Below are 13,677 nucleotides of genomic sequence, written 5' to 3'. Positions count from 1 at the left end.
AATCTTGTTCTATTAGTTTCCCAGATAAGCGAAATTTTGTATTTAATTCATATGTGAGGTTCCAATTCCCCCATTGAAAGTCCGCCCGTTATTCTCTGAATGTTCACATGAATGTCAAAGTTCTTCAATTAAAATTTTAAGATTCTAGCTCTAATAGTTTCTCAGATATAATAATTTTCCTATTTAATTTATATGGGGGCTCCAAGCCCCCCATGACGAAAGTCCGCTCTTTTTTCTCCAAAATGTTCAGATGAATATTTAAGTTCTTAGTGCAAAATTTGAAGAATTTAGTTCTATTAGTTTCCCAGATAAACCAATTTTTGTATTTTATTAATATGGGAGGTGCTGCTCCCCTCATGGGTAGTCCGCCAATTTATTTCCCAAAATGTTTACATGGATGCTAAAGTTACTCGTGCAAATTTTTAATATTCTAACTATAATAGTTTCCAAGATAAACGAATTTTTGTATTTAATTTATATGGGAGGTGCCACGCCCCCTAATGCTAATCCGCCCACTTTTTGTCTTAAATAATTATATTGGTACTAAAGTTGTTCCGACAAAATTTGAAGACTCTAACTATTATATTATCTCAGATATACTAATTTAATATTTTCTTAATATGGGCGTGGCACGTCGCCCACATGAAATTTCAACATAAAAAGTAGCCTATAGTTCCTACCAGACATACAGGAAGAAACTGTGAAAATTTCAGGAAAATCGGTGCAGCCGTTTAGCCGTCTATAAAGCACAAACAAACATACATACATACATACATACATACATACATACATACATACATACATACATACATACATACATACATACATACATACATACATACATACATACATACATACATACATACATACATACATACATACATACATACATACATACATACATACATACATACATACATACATACATACATACATACATACATACATACATACATACATACATACATACATACATACATACATACATACATACATACATACATACATACATACATACATACATACATACATACATACATACATACATACATACATACATACATACATACATACATACATACAAACACACTTTCATTTTTATATATATAGACTTATAACAGTTACTGTCTCTGCTATGAAGTAACTGCCAAACAAAAAATTGTTTCTCTTAGCGGCTAGAGCAGGACATTCACTGAGAAGATGGAAGACCGTTTCTTCATTTCCCTGAAACTACGACAGTACTCATTGAATGGGAGCCCAATCTGACTTGCATATCTACCTAGCACCCAGTGTATTGTTTTTACACCCAGTGTTTTGTTATTACTTCTATCAACCTCGGGTGATAAGGTGCCTTGTTCGTTTCTCATCAAAAGAAGGCCACAATGACATGTTCCCTTTACATGTGCCTAGGTTATTCCATCTATCTTCAGCATTCTGAAAAAAGAATGTGAGGAGTTGCTACTGAGCTGATCCCGTTGTAGCATTTCCAGTTCATTTCCATAAAAGCCCCTATGCGCTGGGACTCAAACAAAGACAAGGACACATCACTCTTGTATTGTCAACTAATAGGGAAGTGGTAGTATAAGAGTGTAGTGAGAGAATTGCCACTTGATTATCGATAAAAATTCCTATAGGCTTGATTTAAATATGTATGTTAAAACCTTTTCATTGGCAAAATTAAAAAAATATTTTGATTTGTTCTCAAAAGAGAGAATATTCTAGTTATCGTTAAATTTATAAAAAAGTAGTCTGTTTTGTTAAAAAATTTGTTATTATAGTTCTAAACTAAGTTTTATATAAATCCCGGGAAATGAATTTTTTTCATTCCCAAGTCCAACATTTTGGGTTTATTTTTATCATCGTGAATAGTATTTAACCAGATATCAATATTTTGTAGTTAGACCATAATGATATTCAGCCTGTATGCCATTGGTTATAAAAAGAATGATTCTACTATATTGAATGGTGTTTCTTCGAGGCATGTTAAAATTAATAAAAGCTGATATCTAAAAGAATATATACCAGACAACTTTTCCCAAAAATGTTTTACCCTAGTATTATTAAAATGGACTTAAGTTCCAATAAGTTGAATTAGCTACAGAAGAATGATTCCATTAATATATCTTGAAACTTTTAAATACAGATTATTGTAACAAAAATATTATTTTTAGATACTCCAATGGGCCAATTAAGTCCCAATATCTAATATTGGATTTATCTATGAAAGAAAAAGAAGAAAAAATTACAAATATTGCCAATAATCGCCATTTTAATGAAACTACTTAAAAAGATGGTACTATCCCCCGAAATTGTGGACCAAATGGGCCAAAAATATATCCTTTCGGTTTATAGTAAACACTTAAAACAATTTTAAGCTTAAAAACCATTCAATTCTTAAATTTGTGTTTCGTATAATACGATGAAATGTGAATTACGAGAAAATTTTTAAGCATAAAAAACAATTTAAAGCACAACAAGTAAGAGTGCTATATTCGGCTGTACCGAATCTTATATACCCTTCACCATAGTGTATTTAAAAATTCCTTTTCCCGACTATATCATTATTATAGCAATAGCAAAACATAATGAACAACAACAACGCTAAACGAAATAAACACACAAAAAAATACACAAGGCAGTAAAACCAACAGACATCCAAACATACGAAACGAAATACAGAAAAAAAAACAAAATACACAACGCAATGAAACCAACAGACATCCAAACATACAAAATTCAATACACCAAGAAAACAAAAACAATATACACAAGGCAATGAAACACACAGCCATCCAAACATACGAAACGAAATACTCAAAAAAACAAAAACAAAATACAAAGGCAATGAATAAGCAGTGTTGTTGTTGTTTATTTTTTTATGAAATTTTCAGAGGTTGTCTCTGATTTTTGCTTATATCTCCGTTGTTTATGAACGGATTTAGCTGATTTTAAATAGGAAACTTCTCGAAAGCATCTCCGATAGAATTATTGAAGATTTGGATCCCGAAGATATCTGGGGTCTTCAGAAAACTGATTTCAACAGGAATTGTATTTGTATAGGGGCTATGGTCAAATAGACCCTATAATTATAAAATTCATGAGAGTCATCAAGGCTTGGTTTTGCAGCTTTTTGTCGAGATACGAGTATATTAAACATAATTATGAACTTAAAATCCCTATTCGTCGGGTTCAGTTGTATGGGGGCTAGGTGAAATAATGGACCGATGTTAACCATTTTCAATAAGCTTCGTCTACGGTACCATAGATCATCTATCAAATTTCATTGAATTATCTTCAAAATTGCGACCTGTAGTTTGATTACAAGGTTTGCAAGCCCTATTCGGGGGTTCAGTTGTATGGGGGCTAGGTGAGAAAATGGGCCGATGTTAACCATTTTCAATAGGCTTTGTCTCCGATAAGATCATGTGCCAAATTTCATTGAATTATATTCATAATTGCGACCTGTAGTTTGATTACTAGGTTTACAAGGCCTATTCAGGGGTTCAGTTGTATGGGGGCTAGGTGAAATAATGGACTGATCTTAACCATTTTCAACAGGTTTCCTCCCTGGGACAATAGAAGATCATGTGCCAAATTTCATTGAATTATCTTCAAAATAGATTGATGTAGTTTGATTACAAGTTTTACATGGACGGACGGACCTAGCTAAATCGACTCAGAAAATGATTCTAAGCCGATTGGTATACTTTAAGGTGGGTATAGGACCAATATTATTATGCGTTACAAATTTCAGCACAAACCCAATATACCCTCCCCACTAAAGTTATGTAGGGAATAAAAACCATTCGATTCTCAAATTTGTGTTTCGTATAATACGATGAAATGTGAAATACAGGAAAAATTCGAATACTTTTGTGAGAAAATTTTATGGACTTTTTTAAAAAAAGCTGAATTATTTTGCACAGAAAAATATTATTAAATTTGGTTTCTTGTATGTCTGCTCTCCAATAATTGTCCCTATGTGCAATGTATGTAAATATATAGATGTAAATTACTTACCTTTTTAAGTCGTTCACGTTCAACTTCGGGATCAAGATTTGAAGATATTCGCAGCGACTCTCTAAACATCAACTCTCGTGCTTTTCGTTCTGCACGAATTCGTTTCGGTAAAGCTCTTTTTTCTAGAGCTTGCTTTTTAATAAGATCTTCTTCTTTTCGCTGAAGCATCCGCTTAACTTGATCGAGCTCTTTTTCGTGGCGAACAATCATTTGATGTCGTTGCATAAAACACATTTCCTTAACATGTCGTTTTGATAGCTGATGACGTTCATGAAGCTGTTTTTCTTCAAGCTCCCAGAGAAGTGCTTCCCGTGTTCGCATTGCATTTTGCTTTTGTTGCAAGAAGTTTCTATGAATTGTGGCAAGATGATCGCGATGTTTTTCACTTATTCGTCGCAACAGTAACTCATGTCTTTCTTTTAGAGAATCCAAAAATGTTCTCTCTTTTTCCTCGTGGTCTAGCTCCATCGCTGATCGCCGTTGCTTAAATTCATCTTTGCGTTTATCTTTTGGTAGTAGATCCACCTCTTGTTTAAGCAAATGAATTTCCTGCTTAAGATTTTCACGAAATATTTTAAGTTCTTTTTCTTGCTCCGCCCGAATACGCTTCGAAGATGAGCGTAATTCATGTTCTTGAGCTTGTTCTGTTTTTTCAACTAATTGTTTATGTTGTCGTGCAAGGGCATCCATGTCAGCTTCATAAGTTTTTTCTAAAGAAGTTCTTTCCTGATCAAATCTACGGTCCTGTTGTTCTTTGCTAAGTTGCTCTTTTAGTTGCAAATCTGTTTGTTGTTTCTTTTCCTGTTTCTGAAGCATCTTTAGCTCCCTTAGCTCTTGCTTGCGGAATACGTGATCATCATAAAAACCACCAGAATCTTCATCTCCATATATAACTCTACTAGTTGTTGTTGTTACTTGAACACCATCGATTTCAAATTTACGCGTACGTTTCCTAGTTTTCTTTCTTATATTTCTTAATTCTATTTCCTCCTTAGTGGGACCCGTACCTCCACTATAACCACTCTTGTAACCAGCAGCTGGTTTTTTGCGGCGAATAATAACATCATCTTCTTGAGTCTCTTTTCTATCGACCTCAATTTCAATACGACTATCATGACTAGCTGTAGTTGAAATACTTTCTGCGTCACTTTTATCTGCAGATACAGCAATTTTAACCTCAGTACCACGGCGAACGATTCGATTTCCACTACCTGTACTTGATCGGATAGAATCGCTTTCACTTCCTTCGCCGGGTTGGGATAAATGTTGATCTTGCTTTCTACTACGATTGACAATCACATTAATATCGTCTGTGTCAATAAAGTGTTGCTGCGACTGACTGCTGAAAACTTGTCCATTATGTCCTTTATCCATTGTATCCCCATCTTCAATAAAAGAATTATTGTGAGTAAGTGAACTATCACGTAAATGACTACTGTCTTTTACTCGTATTTCGTCACCTACAGTCACAACAGATACGTGACTTGTATCCATAATTTGTTGGCTATTGTTTCTTTCAATAAGTTCTTCATCATTTTCGTTGGTAAAAGATGGACTTACTATTAACACTTCGCTCTCATCCAATTTTCTACCTTGGGCTTCAACCTTACGATGTGGGTAAGCGTTATCATTTTCTTCTATTGGTGTACCTTCAGTAGATAATGTCACAATCATTGATTGCTTTTGTGATAATATAGGCGAAGAAACACCAATACTATCATCCATTGAAGGATAATCTTCATCTGTCGATGACTCATTTATATGCATAGATTTGTTAAGGCTATTAGAGACAATAACAACATCATTTTGGGGAGGACTTAACGAACTATCTATAATTACAGGTGGATGAGTACTAGTTACAACTGTTATTTGACTTCTTCCAGACTCTAAACTATTTGGTAGCACATTTTGTGGATTTAGTAATTGATCAGATTGACATGGCGGAGGAGATGTTGACGACATATCGCTATTAATTGTTACCATCGAGGTACTGGAGCTTAAACCTGCTCCTGTTGGACTTATACTTTTATTCGAAGATAGTGATACAGATTTCACAGAAACAGTCGATGTTGAAGATACCGGCGAAGGTGGTTGTTTGGATTCTTCATCCTTAAACGTTATACTTTCAGACGGAATACTACTCTCTGAAATATTTGAAATTCCTTCGATATCTGTATTAGATGTAGAATCTGATGACGCTGTAGAATGTTTTGCTTTAATAATAGCAGGAGGCGGAGGAGGTGCCTTTCCTTTTTCTCTTTTAAGAATCTGAAATAAAAGAACGCATTTACATTTTTAGATATGGGCGGCTTTGTAAATAAAATAAATCTTATGTTTTTTTTTAATTAACTCACACCAGACCACTATAGAAATTTTTATCAGGGACAGAAAATAACTGTTATTTAACTTCTTTCAGAAAAAACGCTATTTTTAACATTATATCTTTATATTATTTTGGCCAACCAATAACTATTACACATATATTTTTTAGGCTTTAATTCTAACTGTGAATTCGACCTATAATATATGCTAAATTTGATTTTGGACAATTCACAGGAGTTGTTTTCGTGGCCAACAATTTAAACGCCAATTTCTGCGAAACCTTTTTTTAAGGAGACTAAATTTAAAATGGTATTAATTAAATTTAAATTTAATAATTGTCGTACGCAATTTTTTACCATCATGTTATTAATGTTGCTTCTGTTAATCCTTTGGAAATATATGTAAGTATTTGTATGCACTAAGGACTGGTTTTTAAGTTAAAGATTAAACACCAATTAATAATCAGATTAGTTAATCTAAGTATAGTTAGTTACGGGCGGGTTTCTTACTACTGAGTTAAACTAGGCTTAACATGCTATTAGATTTAACCGATGATTGTGTTTTTCAGTTATGGATTTAAGAGCAGTTAACTTTGTTTCCCAGCTAAATCTTTGCTTACAATTATTACCATTTAGTACTTTTTTAATGACTTACTTTGAAGGCAAAATTTAAAAAAATCAAAATAAAGCAACAAACAAAAATAAAACAGTTACTTTTTTTTTCTTTTTTTGTGCACAAGATAACAAATGTCTATTTTTAGACAAACAGAATATAAAATGTAATTGTGTGTGAAAACTATTTGGCACGATAAAACAGCTAAGCAGTGGTGTAGTGAGGGGAGCTTTCAACTGGCAGACGGAAGGTACTGAGTTCAACCGCAGTCTTTGTCGACTTTTTATTTTTATTTTTTCATAAATATATAAATATATTTTTTCATAAATACATAAACAACCTCTACTAAAAAACAACTAATTTCCAACCAAATGATATTGACTTACTTTTGGAGCATCTCAAATAAAAATAAATTATTTTTCTACCCAGCAAAAAATAATTGATGTCATACTTTACAAACGACATCTAAATCACATCTAAAAATGCGATTGCATACTTTTCGCTTTTATAAACCAAACATATACTTACAAATTAAAATACAGTTAAAAATGAGAAAAGAGATGTAGAAAAGTCACTACAAACAACATATTCGAAGTACTTCAAATTTTGATGAAAAACCAATGAAATTTACATAAGCGTTTCATTGAAAGAATGTGGTTTATTTTTGATATACAAATATCGGAATTTTTACAGCTTCTAAAGATAAGATTTGATGTAGTTCAAAGTTGTCAAAAATGAACAACATCCCTCCAATGACACGCTAATGTAAAATTCATAGGTTTTTCACCTGAATTTGAAGCACTTCGGGTTACTAGTTCCCAGCAAAAAATAATTGATGTTATACTTTACAAACGACATCTTAATCACATCTAAAAATGTGATTGCATACTTATCGCTTTTATAAACCCAACATATACTTACAAATTAAAACACAGTTAAAAATGAGAAAAGAGATGTAGAAAAGTCACTACAAACAACATATTCGAAGTACTTCAAATTTTGATGAAATTTACATAAGCGTTTCATTAAAAGAATGTGGTTTATTTTTGACATACAAATATCGGATTTTTACAGCTTCTAAAGATAAGATTAGATGTAGTTCAAAGTTGTCAGAAATGAACAACATCCCTCCAATGACACGCTAATGTAAAATTCATAGGTTTTTCACCTGAATTTGAAGCACTTCGGGTTACTAGTTGTGATGAAAATTCTACATCTTTTTCTACACTTTTTTTGCTGGGTTGTGATGAAAATTCTACATCTTTTTCCACAATTTTTTTTGCTGAGTAGTAGAATTGTAAGCACTTTAACGATGAGTTCTGGTGATTTTTCTAGTGAATTTGTAAGCAAATATTTTGCTGGGTGGTATTGCCAACTTTCCACTCAAAAACAAAGAAACAATGTTTTTTGCAAATATTACTTTTGAAAAATGAAAAAATTTTGAAAAAATTAAAATAAACTTTTAAAACAATAATAATATTGATAAAACAAATCAGAAAACTATTATTTACTTAAAAATAAGGTTTTTCCTCATCCGAATTTATTATTTTATTATTATTTTTTTTTTGGTTGTGTTTTGTCACTTATAATTTAAGTTTAATTGTACAATAACACTCAGTTAAACTAAGAGCTGAACTAATCCTTTTTGCAGTTTTTGAACAATGAATGTTTTATAAAAAAAAGTAGATAGCAGATTGTAATATGTATGTAAATAAAATAAAGAAATTAGGGAAAAATTAAATTGGAACCAACATTTTTTTATTTTGAATTTTCCATTATTCAACTAATCAGACTTAGAGGGGGTGATCATACATGGTTTTATTCAAATGAGTTTAACTTTTCACCTGGTGGTCCTAGCACAAATTGTCCAAAGGAGTTCAGATAGCTATTTCTTCATTGTTTCCAAACAAAATTAAATATTTTTTTTTAATATTTTTTTTCCTTGATTAATAGTTCTTACTTCGACCTTTTTGTTTTATCCAATTAAAAAATATTTCTCGAGCTCGAGGTCAAGTAATATTTTTTTCCTTTAAAAACTTTGTGGTGCGATACGAGTGGGATATCTATTAAAAAATATTTTAACTCAAAAAGCAAAGTTTTTGAATTAAAATATTATTTTTTTACATAAACCCTTTGAAAAAAAAAAAAAAAAAAAAAAAACAAGAAAGACGCCCATTTTGAAAAAATAGGGCAAAATTAAGTGCCAAATATTGAAAAAAAAAATCTTATTCTTGAATTAAAAAATAATTTTGGAAGACATCGATTTTAAAAGTATAACTTAAATTAAATTATAAATATTTTACATACTTATATATGACGTTAAAAACAACATAATTTCACTATAAGTAGTTAGATCCTAGCAATGAGCAACTTCAAAATGTTATTATATAATTCATACTTGCCTTTTTGTCTCCATCCATTGGTATTGGAATAGAAGGTACTTCCTGTTCGGCAATGCCTAAATCTTCTGGTATCTTTTGTAGTTGTGGAGGACGTTGTGGTTTTTTTAGGACCATAGGAGATGAATTAATACTCTTTTCCAATTCCACCTCTTCCTCATTGATTATTAGTTTTGTATTTGTCTTTATATTTGTTTGTTCAGTCGAAATATCGTTAACTGGATGTTGTATATTTTGTAAATTATTAAGTTGAGACTGCTCTTTAATGTCTCTCGATAAAGAGGTAGGAGTGCCTGGTACTAAAATAAAAATTAAATAATTATTATTTCAAAATAATAAAATTAAATTATAGGAATACTTTTCTATTAAAAATTTCTTGTGTAGTGTAGCAGACCAGAGTCTCTGCTGGGAATCGAACCCACAACCCCCACACTGACAGGCTACCACACTACCAACTAGCCTACCGGACACCCTTAGAAGAGAAAATTTAGTTTAAAATTATCAGTTCAAATAGGAAATCAAGTGTGTCAGTGTTGTGGAAGTAAAATCCAATACAATTTCTGACAAATTCAATGTAAAATCGAAAATGCGCAGATCGCACTGTTTGCCCCTTATTTTATTTTTCACAGAAAAAATGTGTAGTGTTTTCGGGTTTTTTATTCAAATATGAAGAGCAAAATTTTGCATTTTCGCAATGTCGTACAAGAAAAAACGTTGAAGTAAATACCTTATTACTTTTTCTAAATATTTTGCGCATCACATCTGTTACGAAATAAATCGCGCTTTCGGTGCACTTATAACTCGAATTCATATTCAAAAATGTTGAGAATAATAGATCAACTTACAGAAAATTTTAGTTAATATGCAAAAATAATTTATACTTACATTTATCAATATCTTGACTTTGTAACGACGAAGAATCATCGTACAATTCTAGTGGAAGCGCTGAGTTGCGGGGTTCCTAAGAGATAAAACAATGAAATATATAAATATAATATAAAACACTAATTGATTGATATCTACATCATAATAAATGATAAAAAACAACAAAAACATATGCAATATAAATTACATGATTTAAAGAAAAAATATATAAGTAAATAGTATACATACATATGTTGAGCATACACTAGACTCGTTAAATATACATATGTCATTTATTATAAAATAAAATTTATTAATTGATTTATCAATCTATGTATATTAGACCGACTCACAAAAAAATTATGCTTGAGTTACCCCCCTCAAAATATTCGCTGTTATGTAGTATGATGTTACACAAAATATTTTGGGTTTTGTATTGTCCGTTCGAGAGCTGGACAGTTTTCAAGAAAATATCCTATAAGGGACACGTCTTTTCATGTTCAATTCAATATTTTACAAAAAATATTTGATTTGTTTTATGATGGATCCTAAAATATTTCTAGACGGCCGTTCATCAGCTGGACCGATTACAAAAGAGTTCCTTTTTAGTTAATTCTTAAAATGTTACCGTTTTTTTTTAATATTCAATATGTGGTGCAAAATTGTGCATACATTTTATTTATATTAATGAAAAACATAACAATTTTAAATTTTTTGGAATATGACAATTATGAACAGATAGTTATTTTTCATAATTTATTCATTATTTTCAAACGATACCCCATTTTGGATATATTGTTTCAAAGCAAAACTAAAATTTAAAAAAAAATAATCACAAATACCTTTTTTTTAAATTGGTCCTGCTCACGAATAATTATCGTTAGACTTAAAATATTTTGGGAATCATCATAAAACAAAGCAAAAACACGTTTTTGCCTTCCATACAGAGTGAGTCGGTCCAATGTATATGTTATTATTCAGTTATAAATATTATAATTAGTCTTTCCTAAACACAACATACATCTTGAAATTTTGTTATTTTTTTTATTAATTCTTCATTCACATAACCGAGTCTGTAGGGCCGTATATGGCTAATTAAAGTTACTAAATATGTAAAACTACAAAATTTCCCAAAAACTTTCGATTTTGTCTTTTTAATACTAAAAAAGAATTTTTACTTTCACTACGTACATCAAAATCCAACATAGATGTTTCGGATAGAAATGCAGTTTCAATGTAAATTATATATTTTTTATTTGTAAGATACATACATATGTACATATATATTTAGAAAATCATTTATGTATATTAGATTTTATGAAATCGGCCATACATCTTAAAAGACGATAAAGTTTTATTAACAACAATTGAAAGAATAAGATCAAGGAATTTTGTGGCCATGAGATTTGTTGAGACATTTCAACTTTAAGTGCTTATTCCCAGCAAAAAAAAGAACTTCTAAAGAAGCGAAAAGGAGTAGAATTTACTCCATGGAAGTACTGAAAAAGACCTGAGGAATTTATGATTTTAACACAGGCTTGTCATAGGAGGGATGTTCTTTTTTTTTTTTGTTCCAAATTCACTACTTCTGAAGTCATTCTCAAGAATTAAGTTTTATGTTTTTTTTTTAAGTTATTTGAAAGTGAAATTGTAGTATTATAGAATACAACTAATTTGACTTAAATAATATTAACATAAATAAAGGAATTTAACATACAACCCCAAAGTAAAATTTTTGTAACTAAAAAATTTTAATCCCATCTAAAAATTCGATTATATATTTTTCACTTTTATAAGCCAAATACATTCTTACAAATGAAAACCCAGTTAAAAGTGAGGAAAAAGATGTAGAAAAGTCATTACAAATAACATATTTGAAGTGCATCAAGGTCTGGTGAAAAACCAGTGAAATTTACATAAGCGTGTCATTAAGAGAATGTGTTTTATTTTTGGCATTCAAATATCGGATTTTTACTGCTTTTAAAAATAAGATTAGATGTAGTTCGAAGTTGTCAAAAATTAACAACATCCCTCCAATAAATTTTTTACCCGAATTTGAAGCACTTCGGGTTACTAGTTACGATGAAAATTATACATCTTTTTCAACACTTTTTTTGCTGGGATATTAAGTTTAAGCGATAAGAAAAACTATTAAGTATCTATTAATATCTTCGCAATTTCGGGAAGAAAATTTTAAGTTTTTTGAGTGCCTTTAATTATCTCATGTATGTTTAATTCTCTCAGAAATTGCCTGTGTGAAGAGAATAACAAATTTTGTTTGACAACCCAGCAAAAAAATTTTGAAGTTGTTAAAGAAGAAGGGATATTTTCATGATTTCTTTAGTAAGTATTCTATTTAATGCGTTTTAAATACATGCCTAAATTCTAATAAATTTGTCATCAGTGAAGGCATGAAAAATGCACCCAAATTCACTCATGTAACTCCACTATAGGAATTGTAATATTTTACTGTAATTTGGTATTCTCTTAGGAGATTTAACGAAAACGTGCATTTCATACAATAAAGATTAAAAATGACATTAATTTTTTTTTAGATTTTTGTTAAAATTAGTAATATTAAGTCCATTAATAAGAGAAGGAAAAAACCAAGACTGCTTAACGGATTTTAAAACACAATGGGTATTTTTCCTCTGCATGAATTTAAATCCAATCAAAATCAGTTAGTTATGTTTTATCTTATTCTATTTTTGTCAATATCACTCAAAAAAATTATTTGAATATTGATAATTAAATCGAAATACCATTAATGCATTTTTAAATAAATATAGTGCACCAATGAAAATTCGCTTGAGAATCATCGAATATTCATTGGTTATAAGAACTCATTTAAATGACGAACTATTTTTGCAAATACGAACCCATGCATGCCAATGACACGCTAATGTTAAAATCATGCATGTTTCCCCTAAATATGAACCAGTTCATTATCAGTTCAACCCATGCATTTACTACTTTTTTTGCACCACTTTTTTTGCTGGGAACCGCTTCAGTTTCACCTATACCCAGCAAAAAAATTTTGCAGTAGTGCAAAGTGAATGTAAGTATCATAACTTCTTTAATAACAGTGTTAATACAACTCATTCTAAATGCCTTCCTAAATTCAACCTATTCCGCAGTTCAAAAATTCAGATTGTTAATTTAATCAAATGAAATTTATGTGTTATTAGAAATATTTTTGATTATTAATATTATTTTATATATTTTCCCATATTTATTATAATATTTTCCTTAAAAATATTTCAAATATCTTCCAAAAATATATACATAACAAATAGCTTGAACCAATGAAACATCGTTTTCGAATCATCGAATTTGCATTGGTTCGATTATTCGAAATTCTCGCATAAACACATGATCCCCAATGACACGCTAATATTAAAATCATGCATGTTTCACCTAAATCGAACCACTTCCTCATCACTTGCACCTCTGATTAAAC

At 30.5% G+C, this 13,677-nt stretch overlaps 1 protein-coding gene across 3 annotated transcripts in view; it reads right to left on the bottom strand.

Annotated features, from left to right (window-relative positions):
• The window catches only part of LOC119609823 (serine/threonine-protein kinase 10), a 113,764-nt gene that overhangs the window by 62,621 nt on the left and 37,466 nt on the right, over positions 1-13,677 (bottom strand). For all 3 annotated transcript variants that reach the window (XM_037964782.1, XM_037964800.1, XM_037964791.1), the window contains exons 6-8: positions 10,239-10,314; positions 9,357-9,652; positions 4,021-6,288 (exon numbers count right to left, since the gene is read on the bottom strand). In XM_037964782.1, coding sequence (XP_037820710.1) covers positions 4,021-6,288; positions 9,357-9,652; positions 10,239-10,314 — 2,640 coding nt within the window. The remainder of the gene's footprint in view (positions 1-4,020; positions 6,289-9,356; positions 9,653-10,238; positions 10,315-13,677) is intronic.

This window comes from Lucilia sericata, unplaced genomic scaffold, assembly GCF_015586225.1.
Source record: "Lucilia sericata isolate MDLA Ls3-8-SP2 unplaced genomic scaffold, ASM1558622v1 Contig000025F_arrow, whole genome shotgun sequence".
NCBI lineage: Eukaryota > Metazoa > Arthropoda > Insecta > Diptera > Calliphoridae > Lucilia > Lucilia sericata.
The sequence above is the reverse complement of the archived record's forward strand: the minus strand, read 5'-3'. Positions and strand labels throughout refer to the sequence as shown.